General features: G+C 44.9%; 1 protein-coding gene across 1 annotated transcript in view; it reads left to right on the top strand.

The window, feature by feature from the left end:
• Ptprt (protein tyrosine phosphatase receptor type T) overlaps nucleotides 1-16875 on the top strand; it is a 1079747-nt gene that overhangs the window by 290745 nt on the left and 772127 nt on the right. The window contains exon 2 of the mRNA XM_032904674.1: nucleotides 6995-7120. Within this exon, the coding sequence (XP_032760565.1) occupies nucleotides 6995-7120 (126 nt within the window). The remainder of the gene's footprint in view (nucleotides 1-6994; nucleotides 7121-16875) is intronic.

Here is a 16875-nt window from a genome sequence, read left to right as displayed (position 1 = left end):
CATTTCTGGGTCTTCAATTCTATTCCATTGGTCTATCTGTCTGTCTCTGTACCAATACCATGCAGTTTTTATCACAATTGCTCTGTAATACTGCTTGAGTTCAGGGATAGCGATTCCCCCAGAAGTCCTTTTATTGTTTAGCATAGTTTTAGCTATCCTGGGTTTTTTGTTATTCCAGATGAATTTGCAAATTGTTCTGTCTAACTCTTTGAAGAATTGGATTGGTATTTTGATGGGGATTGCATTGAATCTGTAGATCGCTTTTGGCAGAATGGCCATTTTTACTATATTAATCCTGCCAATCCATGAGCATGGGAGATCTTTCCATCTTCTGAGGTCTTCTTCAATTTCTTTCTTCAGAGTCTTGAAGTTCTTGTTGTACAAATCTTTTACTTGCTTGGTTAAAGTCACACCGAGGTACTTTATATTATTTGGGTCTATTATGAAGGGTGTCGTTTCCCTAATTTCTTTCTCGGCTTGCTTCTCTTTTGTGTAGAGGAAGGCTACTGATTTATTTGAGTTAATTTTATACCCAGCCACTTTGCTGAAGTTGTTTATCAGCTTTAGTAGTTCTCTGGTGGAACTTTTGGGATCACTTAAATATACTATCATATCATCTGCAAATAGTGATATTTTGACTTCTTCTTTTCGATCTGTATCCCCTTGACCTCCTTTTGTTGTCTGATTGCTCTGGCTAGAACTTCAAGAACTATATTGAATAAGTAGGGAGAGAGTGGGCAGCCTTGTCTAGTCCCTGATTTTAGTGGGATTGCTTCAAGTTTCTCTCCATTTAGTTTAATGTTAGCCACTGGTTTGCTGTATATGGCTTTTACTATGTTTAGGTATGGGCCTTGGATTCCTATTCTTTCCAGGACTTTTATCATGAAGGGGTGTTGAATTTTGTCAAATGCTTTCTCAGCATCTAATGAAATGATCATGTGGTTTTGTTCTTTCAGTTTGTTTATATAATGGATCACGTTGATGGTTTTCCGTATATTAAACCATCCCTGCATGCCTGGGATGAAGCCTACTTGATCATGGTGGATGATTGTTTTGATGTGCTCTTGGATTCGGTTTGCCAGAATTTTGTTGAGTGTTTTTGCGTCGATGTTCATAAGGGAAATTGGTCTGAAGTTCTCTTTCTTTGTTGGGTCTTTTGTGGTTTAGGTATAAGAGTAATTGTGGCTTCATAGAAGGAGTTGGTAGTGCTCCATCTGTTTCAATTTTGTGGAATAGTTTGGATAATATTGGTATGAGGTCTTCTATGAAGGTCTGATAGAATTCTGCACTAAACCCGTCTGGACCTGGGCTCTTTTGGTTGGGAGTCCTTTAATGACTGCTTCTATTTCCTTAGGAGTTATGGGGTTGTTTAACTGGTTTATCTGTTCCTGATTTAACTTCGGTACCTGGTATCTGTCTAGGAAATTGTCCATTTCCTGCAGATTTTCAAGTTTTGTTGAGTATAGGCTTTTATAGTAAGATCTGATGATATTTTTGAATTTCCTCTGAATCTGTAGTTATGTCTCCTTTTCATTTCTGATTTTGTTAATTTGGACACACTCTCTGTGTCCTCTCGTTAGTCTGGCTAAGGGTTTATCTATCTTGTTGATTTTCTCAAAGAACCAACTTTTGGTTCTGTTGATTCTTTCTATGGTCCTTTTTGTTTCTACTTGGTTGATTTCAGCTCTGAGTTTGATTATTTCCTGCCTTCTACTCCTCCTGGGTGTATTTGCTTCTTTTTGTTCTAGAGCTTTTAGGTGTGCTGTCAAGCTGCTGACATATGCTCTTTCCTGTTTCTTTCTGCAGGCACTCAAGCGCTATGAGTTTTCCTCTTAGCACAGCTTTCATCGTGTCCCATAAGTTTGGGTATGTTGTACCTTCAATTTCATTAAATTCTAAAAAGTTTTTAATTTCTTTCTTTATTTCTTCCTTGACCAGGTTATCATTGAGTAGAGCATTGTTCAATTTCCGTATATGTGGGCTTTCTTCCCTTATTGTTATTGAAGACCAGCTTTAGGCCGTGGTGGTCCGATAGCACGCATGGGATTATTTCTATCTTTCTGTACCTGTTGAGGCCCGTTTTTTGACCAATTATATGGTCAATTTTGGAGAAAGTACCATGAGGAGCTGAGAAGAAGGTATATCCTTTTGTATTAGGGTAGAACGTTCTATAAATATCCGTTAAGTCCATTTGGCTCATGACTTCTCTTAGTCTGTCTACGTCTCTGTTTAATTTCTGTTTCCATGATCTGTCCATTGATGAGAGTGGGGTGTTGAAGTCTCCTACTATTATTGTGTGAGGTGCAATGTGTGTTTTGAGCTTTAGTAAGGTTTCTTTTACGTATGTAGGTGCCCTTGTATTTGGGGCATAGATATTTAGGATTGAGAGTTCATCTTGGTGGATTTTTCCTTTGATAAATATAAAGTGTCCTTCCTTATCTTTTTTGATGACTTTTAGTTGAAAATTGACTTTATTTGATATTAGAATGGCTACTCCAGCTTGCTTCTTCTGACCATTTGCTTGGAAAGTTGTTTCCCAGCCTTTCACTCTGAGGTAGTGTCTGTCTTTGTCTCTGAGGTGTGTTTCCTGTAGGCAGCAGAATGCAGGGTCCTCGTTGCGTATCCAGTTTGTTAATCTATGTCTTTTTATTGGGGAGTTGAGGCCATTGATGTTGAGAGAGATTAAGGAATAGTGATTATTGCTTCCTGTTATATTCATACGTGGATGTGTTATGTTTGTGTGCTTTTCTTCTCTTTGTTTTGTTGCCAAAACGATTAGTTTCTTGCCTCTTCTTGGGTATAGCTTGCCTCCTTATGTTGGGCTTTACCATTTATTATCCTTTGTAGTGCTGGATTTGTAGAAAGATATTGTGTAAATTTGGTTTTGTCATGGAATATCTTGGTTTCTCCATCTATGTTAATTGAGAGTTTTGCAGGATACAGTAGCCTGGGCTGGCATTTGTGTTCTCTTAGGGTCTGTATGACATCAGTCCAGGATCTTCTGGCCTTCATAGTTTCTGGCGAAAAGTCTGGTGTGATTCTGATAGGTCTGCCTTTATATGTTACTTGACCTTTTTTCCTTACTGCTTTTAATATTCTTTCCTTATTTTGTGCGTTTGGTGTTTTGACTATTATGTGACGGGAGGTGTTTCTTTTCTGGTCCAATCTATTTGGAGTTCTGTAGGCTTCTTGTATGCCTATGGGTATCTCTTTTTTTAGGTTAGGGAAGTTTTCTTCTATGATTTTGTTGAAGATATGTACTGGTCCTTTGAGCTGGGAGTCTTCACTCTCTTCTATACCTATTATCCTTAGGTTTGATCTTCTCATTGAGTCCTGGATTTCCTGTATGTTTTGGACCAGTAGCTTTTTCCGCTTTACATTATCTTTGACAGTTGAGTCAATGATTTCTATGGAATCTTCTGCTCCTGAGATTCTCTCTTCCATCTCTTGTATTCTGTTGGTAAAGCTTGTATCTACAGCTCCTTGTCTCTTCTTTTGGTTTTCTATATCCAGGGTTGTTTCCATGTGTTCTTTCTTGATTGCTTCTATTTCCATTTTTAATTCCTTCCACTGTTTGATTGTGTTTTCCTTTAATTCTTTCAGGGATTTTTGTGTCTCCTCTGTATGGGCTTCTACTTGTTTATTTATGTTTTCCTGGAATTCTTTCATGCATTTTTGCGATTCCTCTCTGTAGGCTTCTACTTGTTCTCTAAGGGAGTTCATCATGTCTTTCTTGAAGTTCTCCAGCATCATGATCAAATATGATTTTGAATCTAGATCTTGCTTTTCTGGTGTGTTTGGATATTCCATGTTTGTTTTGATGGGAGAATTGGGCTCCGATGGTGCCATGTAGTCTTGGTTTCTGTTGCTTGGGTTCCTGCGCTTGCCTCTCGCCATCAAATTATCTCTAGTGTTACTTTGTTCTGCTATTTCTGACAGTGGCTAAACTGTCCTATAGGCCTGTGTGTCAGGAGTGCTGTAGACCTGTTTTCCTCTCTTTCAGTCAGTTATGGGGACAGAGTGTTCTGCTTTGAGGCGTGTGGTTTTCCTTTCTACAGGTCTTCAGCTGTTCCTTTGGACCTGTGCCTTGAGTTCACCAGGCAAGTCACTTGCAGCATTTAAGTTAGTCTTACCTGTGGCCCCGAGGCTCGGGTTCGCTCGCGGGGTTCTGCCCACGGGCTCTCCGCGGTGGCAGCGACCTGGAAGATCTGTGCCGCCTCTTCCGGGAGCCTCCGTGCACCAGGGTTCCAGATGGCCTCCGGTGTTTTCCTCCGGTCTGTTTCCTTCAGGATCCGGCGGTGTCTCAGGCAGGGCTCCTGCTGCTCCTGGGCCCTCCCCCACAGGAACCCAGAGGCCTTGTACAGTTTCCTCTTGGGTCAGGGATGTGGGCAGGGGTGGGCAGTGTTGGTGGTCTCTTCCGCTCTGCAGCCTCAGGAGTCCCCACCCGACCAGGCAGTAAGGTATCTCTCCCACGGGTTCTGGGAGCAGAGAGCTGCTGCGGGCGGGATCCGCGGGTGTGGGACTTCCGGTAAACACAGGGCGTGCCTGGTCCTAGAGGATTCTGCCTCTGTTGTCCCGATTCCACCAGGCAAGTCACTTGCAGCAGATAAGTTAGTCTTACCTGTGGCCCCGAGGCTCTCCGGGAGTTCGCCTCTTCGGGGGGTTCTGCCCACGTCTGTTTCCTTCAGGACGCTCTCCTCAGGGCTCCTCTCCCTGGGCCCCTCCCCACAGGTGCCAGGGTTCCTCTTGGGTCAGGGATGTGGGCAGGGGTGGGCAGTGTTGTGGCTGCAGCCTCAGCGACCGGGAAGATCTCCACGGGTTCTGGGGCGCCGCCTCTTCAGGGAGCCTCCGTGCACCAGGGTTCAGATGGCCTCACCCGGGTGTTTTCCTCCGGTCTGTTTCCTTCAGGATCCGGCGGTGTCTCAGGCAGGGCTCCTGCTGCTCCTGGGCCCTCCCCACAGGAACCCAGAGGCCTTGTACAGTTTCCTCTTGGGTCAGGGATGTGGGCAGGGGTGGGCAGTGTTGGTGGTCTCTTCCGCTCTGCAGCCTCAGGAGTGCCCACCCGACCAGGCAGTAAGGTATCTCTCCCACGGGTTCTGGGAGCAGAGAGCTGCTGCGGGCCGGGATCCGCGGGTGTGGGACTTCCGGTCCAGATTTCAGTTTTTGTTGAGCTTCTTGAATTTCTTTACCTGTGTTCCTCTCCAGATGTTCATATAATTCTTCTCCTATTTAATGCAAAGCATGCCTCAGGCCCAATGGGTTCAGTCCTCTATTGCTCGGCCCAGCATTCACTGGGGCGCCGTCATAACCTGCTCAGTCAGGTATAACGGAATACCTGAGGCTGGGTAATTTATGAACAATCGGAAACATTTCTCCTTCACAGTTTTGGAGGCTTGGAAGTCTGCAGTCGAGGCAGCAGCCGATACAGGGTCTGATGGCCCTTTGCTTTCCATAGATACCTCCATTTTATTATTTTATGAATAATTTATTAGCTTAATTATCATATAAAATAATAGATTCGATTATGGCTTTCTCAGATATACTTTGTTCTCATTGGCTCCTCCCCTCCCCCTTCTGCATACTCCTCCCCCGTTCCTCTCCTGCCATCCTTCCTCATGAAGGCCCTCTTTTGCTCTCTTGCCATATGTATGCTACTCTCTTTTCTTGACCTTCCCTCTTTCACAATTCCTCACTTGGCAGAGGGGGGCGCATGCGCCTTGGGGACCCTTATCAGGACACAGAGCCCCTCCATGAGAGGCAAATCCTCATACCCTAATCATCTCATCAACATCCTTCCTCTTAATAACACTCCCTCGGGATTGCGTTCCAACGAAGGAGCTGGAAGAGGAGACAGAAGCCTGGCCTGCAGTGACTGTGGGGTAACTTGTGATGGAGGCAGACGGGTGTTTAGAGGAGAGCAGGGTGTTGAACACCAAGGAGACAACACAGGGGTGTAAGTGGGTGTAGGTGGGCAGCCACGAGGCCAGCATAGGCTCAGACCAGCAGGTGCCAGCTCCTTTTGTGGATCAGCCTGTGCTCCCTTTGGAATTTCCTTCCTCCTGCCTTCCATATGCAGAGAATCCTCATCTCCTCTAGAGCCCCGTTGATGCACACCTTCCTCTCCTTTCTTCAGAATAGTGGGCTCCTGCTTCTCTGCTCACAACAGCTCTCCTAGTTGGAGCCCCCATTCTAATCCTCTACGTCTTTCAATGTCACCTTGAGCAGCCAAGTATAAGCTACGTTTCTCCTTGCCCAAGTCAAAGGGACACAACAGAATGTCGAGTGATGGATGGCTTGACCTTTAAGGGAGAATCTAGAAACAGCACAATTGACTTTATCATTCTCCAAGTGATGGCTGTCTAATGTCTCACCAGTTTGCTCTTCCAACTCTATAAAGCTCGGGCTTTCAATCTACTGGTAAAGCGAAGAAGGTGGGGGCCATCCACAGTGTGTTCTGTGCTTGCTTTTCGTGGTCAGTCCATCCAATGACGTACCATAAGGGGGGATGTTCTCTTCCACATTACAAGTGGGGAAACTGAGACCCCTCCAGGGGTGAACTAGGCGACCCAAGCTCACAGCTCTGCAGAGCTGAGGTGTGATGGAGTCCTGCTGGGCTCTGAAGCTCCCATTCTCTCTGCGGCATCCCAGCAGCACCTTTTGCTTGTTGCAGGAAGCCATTACAGAGGCATGCCCTGGCATTCATTTTTCCTACTTAGAACAAGCCGGTGCTGTTTGCTTTCCCAGGAAGGAAGATTGAAATCAATGTAACTAGCCTTATTAACTTTCTTAAATAGGGGGGCTTACGGATGCCAGCGCCTTCCCTAAGAGCACCAAAGCAAATATAAAAATCCAGTTTGCCCGCTTTTGATCCCCCCCCCCAACACCTCTCCGGAGTTTAAAATTCAAAACTGTAAATGAAGGGCTGATGGGGCAGGGGTGATGAACCAAGGTTCTTGCATGGGGCCGTACTGACTTGTCTTTCTTTTATCTGTAGGTGGCTGTTCTTTTGACGAACATTACAGCAACTGCGGGTATAGTGTGGCTCTGGGAACCAATGGGTTTACCTGGGAGCAGATTAACACGTGGGAGAAGCCAATGCTGGACCCAGCTGTGCCCACAGGTATGTGATCCATCATGTTTGGGGCAGAGATAGAGGTAGCTGTCTTTTGCAGTGGCTCATGGGGGAAGGACCTTCTTATGGATTGAGCTGTCTGAGAGGACAGTAGGTTGATATATAGGTAGAGAGTTTCTGATCCTTAGAGGCGTTTAAGCCAGGGTAAGTGAATTCCTTAGTTTGGAGTGAGAGTCCTAGGTTATTAGGATCCAGAGATCTTTGGGATTTCATTTTACTCTGAGACCTTTAGACTCTATGCATAGGGTATCACTGAGTTTTGCTCTGGGGTCAGATGGTTAATGACATTTTAGAAAGAGGAGAGTTTGTTCCTTCCCTCTATGCCATATGAACGTGGGTTGAAGGCAAATATTTGGGGATTTCCACTGTCGTTCGTTATTACTAACGCTTTGATGAGTGTCCCAACATTCAAAATACCAAGCTCCTTTAACCAGTGTTCATACTTGATGGATGCCTGCATGAGGCCAGCCTGTGAGAAATGTACCTGCTGGCTTTTAGGAGATGCTCTCATGAGAGATTTGCACAGACTCCGGGAGAACACTGTCAGAGCTGGGGAATAAAACAAGGCATATCAACAAGGCTGCCTGGTGATGGAAACCCAGATGTTCAATGGCTCTGTGATGGTTAAGACCTCTCCTTTGAACAGTTGAAAAGCCAGTTGGCTGTAGGACATGAGAGGACACTGTCTGTGGAGGCTTCCTGGCCAGTGATTCCCTGGACTCACACTGTCTTGTATTTTATCAGCCCCTCAGCCCTTCCTGAGGCTCACTGCTGTTCTTTGATAGTTCTTTGATATTAGTGGTCTTTGGGCCTACCCTGTAGTCTCCTCATGGACGGCTTCACCAAGCACATTGCTTCAGGTTCTGTCTGAAGACTGATAACTCTGCAAGTGACTCCAATAGACATGTCCTCTTGGCCAACTCTGGGGAGAGGATTTCTAGGATATCAGTGAGTGGAGGCAAAGGGTATACTCAAAAGAATCTGGGGAGGAAATGTCTTCTCTGAGTTTGGTTCCAAAGCAAAAGGTACCTGACTGGATTTTTATGGTTCTGATTAAGGGCACACACTGTGTTATATCTGTTTCTCAGAGGGGTTTTGAGTTCAAGGCTACCGCAAAAAGAGAAAGGGAGGGAGGGAAGAAGGGAGGAAAGAAAGAAGAGAAAGAAAGAAGGAAAAAGGGAGGGAAAAGAAAGGTAAGGAACAAGCATGAGGTATTAAATTGGGTGTTTCAGATTTGGTGAGATCCTATTTGGCCTAAGCAGAAGCACCATTTGACTCATATTCCAATGACATGGGAAAACTTTATCTGTTGCCCCATTGTAGATTTTTAGTAATGTTGACTTCTCCTCCTCCTTCCTCCTCCCTCCCTCCCTCCTTTCTTTCTTCCTTCCTTCCTTCCTTCCTTCCTTCCTTCCTTCCTTTTTCCTTCCTTCCTTCCTTCCTTCCTTCCTTCCTTCCTTCCTTCCTTCCTTCCTTTGGCAAAATCTCACTGTGTAGCCTTGGCTGGCCTGGAATTCACTGTGTAGACCAGGCTGGTATTGAATTGAGATCTACCTTGCCTCCTGAGTGCTGGGATTAATAAATAGTGTATGTCACCCATGTCCACACGTTCTCTGCTTTGTTGGTCAGATTGAACAAATTTGGATCTCATGGTGCGTGTATATGTGTGTGTGTGTGTGTGTGTGTGTGTGTGTGTGTGTGTGTGTGTATGCACGTGTGTACAGGTCTAGATGCAACCATGTGTGTATGCATTTATGTGTCTATATATGCATGAATATAAAAACATATATGTGTACATTTGTATGGACTATAGTGTAAATATGTGTGTGTATGTATTCATACACATATCCCATGTGTTCCTCTTTAGCTCACTCAAAATCATGTAGTATCTTGTGGTCCCAACATCTCTAAAATCTTCCTCCCTTCCTTCCTTCCTCCTTCCTTCCTTCCTTCCTTCCTTCCTTCCTTCCTTCCTCCTTCCTTCCATCCTTCCTTCCTTCCTTCCTTCCTTCCTTCCTTATTTCCTTTCTTTTTGAGATATCCTTGACATAATTATCTCCCTCCTTCCTCCTAAGCTCTGGGACTGTGAACACCACCATTTCTAGCTCGAATTGAAACCTTAATCCCCCCCATTCTCTTTCTGTGTCTACTTACTCTCCAGGACGATTCAGAAGCCAGTGGCTGGACTTGTCTCCTTTGTTCCTATACGGTAGTCTCTTCATTCTAATGTTTCCCCAGCTCCAACTCTGTCTTCACCTTGCCTAGTTTCTTTGCCTAGACTCTCATTTTCTGGGGCAGACCACCTTTGCCCTCTCTTGGGTACCTGAGGACCTTTCTTTTTGACTCTTTGAGTCATGCTTTTGAGTTTAACCTCCACTCAGAAGCCAAAAAGACTCTATTGGAATATAGGACTGTCCATTCCCGCTTTCCCCTCTTCATTCCAGCCTCTGTCTTGAAGACTTTTGAGGTATTCGCTGCTCTGAGAAGACCAACAGTCCCTCTGTTTCCTCAAGACTTATCCCTCTTCAGTGTCTACTCTCCCCAGTTCTGCTTCTCCTGGGCTTGCTTCACATTGGCTCCCAGAAATTGCCAGAAAATTCTGAGTCCCTCACCTCAGGAACTCACATACAACAGTCCCAGGGAACTCTTCACTCCAGTCTGGCTTACTGTTGCTACTCTTCCCATTCAGTCTGGGGAGGCTCTGGGTAAAGATTCCCGCTACATTTGGCATGTTGCTCCCTCACACACATTGTGACTGATGTTCCTTATCCTCAGGTGAGACGTCCCTATGGTTGGGAACCACAGTAGCCTTGTCTACAGCTTCATCTTCAGCACCAGTGAGGTTATTACGGAGGGCATGCATGGCAATACGAAGGCCCTTGGTACTCTGCTTCCTCCTCACATGTTGATCCCCTTCCTCTCCTCCTTCCCATTTTACAGATAAGAGAAGCAAGGCTCTGGGCAGCAACTTTGTAAGATTGCTGTCTCCTCTTCTTCTCATATCCCCTCTCCCTAAGGCATGGTGATTGCTTCTAATCTTTATTTTCTCAGCCTCTTTTGATAGCAGAGTATCATTTTGTAAATATTGGATCATGCTAATACAATCTTCTGAGCATTCCTAATAGAGGCGCTCGATAGTGATCACTGAAATGAGTCTGTCAGGAGGTTCCTGTAGACCTCAGCAGCTCTGCATGCTGCTTAGGCTGAGAGGCGTGCAAGCAAATTTGGGTGAGCAGAAACTGTTCTGGTGGGCAGTGGCTGAAATCTTTACTCGTGTTCTGTAGTCTAGTAGTTTCCATCTCTTCCGGAATCTTGCTTGAGTTTGTTTATTCAGACATCTGCCGCCATTTATTGATCCCTTCTCTTCGACAAGCTCTGTGTTATACTTGGCCTGGGCGAATCCGGATCATGTCACTTTGGTGCTTAATCTCTTTAGTGGCCTGGCCTTTAAGTAGACTGTAATTCACATACTGTTAGGCCTCGCCGGGCTATCTAGGATCTTTTTCAAGCACTACTTCTTACCTCTCAGTGTTCCCGATACCCTGGCTGGCTCTGATGATTAGACATGTCATATTCTGTCCTGATTTAGGGCCTTTGAACATGCTCCCCCTGCTCACTGGAATACCTTTCTCTACCTTTGACCCTTTTCAAGTCTCAGCTCAGGAATCACCCATAGGAACCTTTCTTCAGTGCAGAACTGATTTTTTAGCTTTCAAAGGCCTTGTTATAGACCCAATATTAGCTTGTAGTGTTGGGCTTGTGGTTTTGGGGGGTTCATCCTTAGGGGAGGTGGTTCCATGGCTTTGGATAGACCTACTGTCCAGGTGAATACCATGGCACAAGGATGTGAACAGAGGGTCTCTTGAGAGAGAGAGAGAGAGAGAGAGAGAGAGAGAGAGAGAGAGAGAGAGAGACCCTTTAAAGTCATGTCTTCAGTGATGCTTGTTCCCTAGTCTGGCTTTGCTTCCTCAATTTTTCCTATTTGCTGGTATTCCATTCAACTGTTAGTCTATCAATAAATGAATCCATTGGTTATAGAGCCCTCGTGATGCAATCACGTCTTCAGATTCCTACTGCTGAATAATGTATTCAGGACTAACCCTTCAACACGTGAGCCTTCTAGGCATATTTCAGATCCAATCCACAATACACATGACAGATCAGCTTATTCCAAGCTTATGCCTGAGCCAAGCGAGGCTGGCACCTGGCTGCTTCTGTTTTCTCACTCTCCATGTGCGAGCTCCCTGGAGATGGCCAGTTGTGTGCTGGTGTGTGTGTGTGTGTGTGTGTGTGTGTGTGTGTGTGTGTGTGTGTATGAACTGTCTGCCTAGGCAAGGCTCAGGTAAGCTGCCCATATACTCGTTTTTGGTCCTTGAACCATTTTGAAATGTAAGAGTAGAAATACTTAAGATCTTGTGCCTCCTTGAAGCCCACTGATGCCCAATGGTGCTTCACAAAGGGAAACTTCTAGAAGTTGGTCTGTTATGAGTCAGACAGGCCAGGGAAGTTTTTCAATTCCCAGAATGCACTGCTGTCTGATAAAGCTTGGGAGCTTCCTGTAGCTCAGCTCCCAGAATCCAGTACCTCTCCTCTGCTGTCTTTTCCATGGAGAAGCTCTTAGGCAAACATTGCAGGGTTCAGGTCCACTTGCTATGCCTCCTGTCTATGGCTCTATCACAGAGGATCAGAGGAAGCAACACCGAACTTACGGAGAAAAGATGCTGTCTTACCTAACTGCATCTGCCACAGATCCTAAGCCATGGCATCACTTCCACACAGTGGTTGTGAGGTTCATTCGGAGAGCGTCCTGCAGTGAGGGGCACAAACAATGCAAGTACTACAGGTAGTGTGTGTGTGTGTGTGTGTGTGTGTATGTGTGTATATGTGTGTGTATGTATGTGTGTATGTGTGTGTATGTGTGTATGTGTATGTTTATGTGTGTATTGTGTGTATGTGTGTATGTGTGTGTATGTGTGTATATGTGTGTATGTGTGTATATGTATGTGTATGTGTGTGTATGTGTGTGTGTATGTGTGTATGTGTATGTGTGTGTGTGTGTGTGTGTGTGTACACAGGTCAGTAGATGTACATTGGTAATGGTATGTGTACATGTGCCTTGGTGTGCATTTGCATATCAACCTTGGGTATCTTCCTCAATTGCTCTCTACCTTGCTTTGTTTTGAACAGGGTCTTTCTTTTACCTGGTCTGCAAGCTTTGCCCACATCCCCAGCACTGGATGCATGCTGGCACACTTGAGGTTTTGTATGGGAGTTCTAGAGCTTTGTCTCAGGGCCTCATGCTTACAGGGCCAGTGCTTTCCTGACTGAGCCACCCTTCCAGCCTCATAGGTGTCATGGGACTTGAAAAGATTAGAGCCTGTGGTGGAAAGGTCTGTGAGGGGCCTTGACATGCTCACAGGGAATTATTTAGGTGTCAGGAATGGAGTAGGGCTGACTCTCAGATCACACTTCTGTGAATACAGAAAATTCTATATCTGTTTTTCATCCTTACGTCAACTTGACTCATTCTGATCCCACAGGGAGTTGATCTTAACTTTTAGCCATTTATTCTGTGAATATATTAAGACTTATGCTGGTTATTATAATTTCCTCAGGAAGCCTTCAGCTGCACAACCCCTTCCCGCCCATCCCTGCATCCCCGCCATCCCTGCATCCCTCCATCCCTGCATCCCCTCCATCCCTCCATCCCCCCATCCCTCCGTCACCCCCATCCCTCCATCCCCCCATCCCTGCATCCTCCCTATCCCTGCATCCCCGCCATCCCTGCATCCCTCCATCCCTGCATCCCCTCCACCCCTGCATCCCCCCATCCCTGCATCCCCGCCATCCCTGAATGTTTCTTCTACATTTTTCTGAGGTCAGGAACCCTTTTCCAGGTCTAGGTAGCCTGATGCCCACTTATCAATCTCTCTTTGGCCCGTCCCACCTAACTGCATTTGTAAAACAGAGTGGCCCGGCAAGTCCTTCTCTGAACCCTTACAGGATGAAAAACTCTCTCCCTCCTCTGTTTAGCTCCCTGCAAATGCAGCCCCATTGATGTAGCCTTTCTGCTGCTCATGGCAAACACTTTGCAGTCATTTTAGACTTGAGAAATGAAGAAAAGAAGAAAGCAGTCTTTACTTTAATACCAAGCTTGGTATTTGCCTGATTGGAATGGTTAGTGGGGGACAGGAGCTGGGGATGATCCAGGAAGAACCCGGGATACCTGGCAACAAGATCTTCCCATCAGTCTCCTGTGGGAGTAACTAGAGCTACCACAATGGCTCTGGTCTCCCTTTTATGCCCTTGAGCTCTCAGGCCACCCATCTTCATCTTTTTGTAGCTGCTAATATTTATGAGGGCTGCTATCAGCTATGGACTGAACTGTGCCTCCTCAGAGGGTTTGTAGAAGTCCTAAACAGTGGTACTTGTGAATTTGACCTTATTTGGAAATAATTCGGGGCCCTTAATTCCCTAATTGCATTAAGATGAGGCTTTGCTATTAATATTGGAGGCCAGTCTTAATATGGCAAGTGGGATTTCTTAGTTAGGGTTTTTATTGCTGTGATAAAACACTTTGGCCACAGGTAACTTGCACAGGAAGTCAGCACTCTCAGGTCATAGTCTGTCACTGAGGGAAGTCAGAGCAGGAACTTAGGGCAGGATTCTGGAGGCAGGAACTGAATCAGTAGCCATGGGGAACCCTGCTTACTGACTTGTTTCTCATGGCCTGCTTGGCTTGCTTTATTACATCATCTAGTGCCCGCCTCTGGCTGGTTACTCCCTATTATTGGCTGGGCACTCCCATATCAACTGATGATTAAGTAAGTGCCCTAGAGGTTTGCCAAAGGCTAATCATATGGAGGCATTTTCTAAATAGTAGTTCCCCATTTTTAGATATGCCTGTTTGTGCCAAGCTGTCAAAACCACAACCAGCACATGGGGACGCTCACACATGCACCCTTCGATGTGCACCCCACCACCACCACACACACACATACACACAGACACACACATACGGGAATAGGTCCCATGAAGATAAAGGCAGAGATTGGAGTGATGACTCTATAATACACAGAAGGCAAGAATGGCTAATAGACAGCAGGAACTAGAGAAAAGAATAGAAGGTTTCTTTCCTGGAGTCTTTAGTGGGAACATTGTTTGGCTAACACCTTGATTTTGAACCTTTGATCTCTAGACTTAAGAGGAAATGGGTTCCTATAGTGTTCAGTTACCATTTTGTGGTAGTTTGTTATTATATGCCTAAGAGAGCTAAAGCCTAGTCGATCCCACATCAGTCCCCTATCCCTGCCCAGGGCACCTTTTTCATAGAGGAACTTGCATAAGGGCATTAGAGACGTTAGAAGCTGGCATTTACTCTGTGCCTACTCTAACCAAGAATTAGATTAGCCATTTTTTCCATACAGTATTTGATCTAATTTGCAACTCCCCCGTGGCTTCAGAGACATTGTCACCTTTTCATTTCGGAGTGTACTGGGTCCCGGAGAATTAAATTACTGGACCAAGATCACGTGAGCTCCCCATGGCTTGGAATCTTGAGTAGTAAAATATAGATGATGTGCATGCTTCTGTCATCAATGGAGTATCTTTTAAAGTGATTTCTATTTGCAGTGTGATTGATGATGGGAAGACCAATGCATATTCATGCAAGCGAATGTGCACAATAGACATGGCTTTGGAGAACAAAATGGAAGTCACGCATGCATACAAATACATATAAATATGTTTCTTCATGTGCTTTTTAAAAAGCATTTTCCCAAATCATTAAGTATTTCTCAAATCATGTTTCCTAAAAGCTTCAGGGTTTTCCATTCCAATGACTGTTCCACAATTTATTTAACAACCCCATGTCGTTACATATTCCAGTCCCTAAACTACATTGTAGGCCCCATTCACGTACATACACCAGTGACTCCAGACAGGCTTAAGCAAACTTGCTGCCAGTGGTATATATTTCTATATTTATTCCCTTATGCACTTCCAAACCAGAGTGGTTTGCATTGTTTTTGAGATAAGGGGGAAGAACACCATCCACATGCCAAACATGGGTGGGAAAATGCTCTGTGAATCCTAAAGCAGAAGAGGACTTGGGAACAAATGGTAGCTTGCTTAGAGTGACACAATGGCTTGTGGCTTAGATGTTAGATGGATGGAGGCTTTCCAACGTGCTTTAGAAGGAATTATGCATGCCAAGATGGGCATCCGCTATACAAAGTCTCGTGGCAGACATAGCCAGTGATGCTTGGAAGGGTGGCAAGTTTGTTCATGAGTTGTGTAGTAATCTAGAGTTTGTTCTTTTGCAAGCAAGGTCAACATTCTTAGTTTTGAGTGAGTCATATTTGGCTTTTTCTTAGTCACAAACCCTACATATCACACCATCATACCTTTGAGTCATTTGTCCAGAGTTTATCCATCTTTTCCTATCAAATTCCTTTTCCAGAGTCCACCTCATCTAGGAGACTTGTCTGGGATACTCTGGACACATTTCTCTTCTGTAGTTGAGACTATCCCTGCATGTTGCCTCACATTCCTCACTAGGGCTGAGAGACTCCTCAAGACCTGGACTGGATTTCTTTTTCTCTGCATGGAGCACATAGTGCTCCATATATGGACTCCATGGGTGGTGGGTGATTAGTGTAGTTGGAGTTGGGGGAATAGGTTCCAGGAGAATTTTCAACTCCAGTGTTTTCATATTCTCAGCAGCCCTGTGGCTGCCACAGTTGGAGTGTGTACTCTTTGCTGGATAAGTCTGTGCTGAGCTGGTTCAAGGGAGAGGTCCTTTGGGGCTTGTTTTCTGTGGAGCTGGTCCTTTGATCCTTTCACCAGGTAAAAAGGATTTTGGGGATTCCACTTCCTTCATGCTGAAACTAGGCAAGTGTTCACTGGGGAGTGGAATTTGGGAGAGGCTCTCTGGGTAAATCTTTGTGAGCCTCAAACTCACTTATGGTGCCTTTCAAAGTATTAATGTTGAAATGGCTTGGACACATGGTCTTTGTATATTCATATCATTCCTAGTACCATTGCTGACTTGTTCAAAACTACACATTCCTAGGTTCCCATTCAGCTTCTGCTCCATTCTACCTCTGTAATGATGGAACACTGTATATTAATTCTTTTTAAAAAATGATTGGTTTGTACATAGGCATTTATTCTTCTTATTCTTGTCTCAGTTCACCATAACATCACTATCAACAGATTGGCATGTTCTGAAAGAGAGAGGAGAAAAGGGAGAAGGAGGGAGATGAGGAGAAGAAAAAAAAACGGAAGAGGACAGTAAGTGGCAGAAGATGAGGAGGAGACAGAGAGAACATACATGCATAGCAATTATACATACATGGATACATCCATAATGTATTGATTATAGTCATTGTCCTGCTCACAAAAGAGTGGTATTTGTATAGTAGTTACCTTGTGGCAAGGTGTTATATTAAGCAGCTTTAGGGTATTCAGCAATGTAATCCTTAAAATATTCTTCTTAAGTTCATTTTATTATCTGCATCTTACAAATGAGAAGAGTCAGCTTAAATGGCTTGTCCAGAGTCACCATCAGCATGTTCTTGAGTGAGGATTAGTCCTTAAGAAGTCTGGGGCCAGCCTCTGCTTCCTAAGAATGCAGATCATGACGATTTCTGAAGTCTCTTGACTCTTCTGCCCTCCATCTCTTTCCCACCACTGTATTCAGATCGAGGTTTTTAACTCCTAAGATGGCTTGGTCTCCTATT

The sequence above is a fragment of the Rattus rattus genome, chromosome 5 (assembly GCF_011064425.1).
Source record: "Rattus rattus isolate New Zealand chromosome 5, Rrattus_CSIRO_v1, whole genome shotgun sequence".
Lineage (NCBI taxonomy): Eukaryota > Metazoa > Chordata > Mammalia > Rodentia > Muridae > Rattus > Rattus rattus.
Note: the sequence above shows the minus strand (reverse complement) of the source record. Positions and strands in the feature narration are given on the sequence as shown.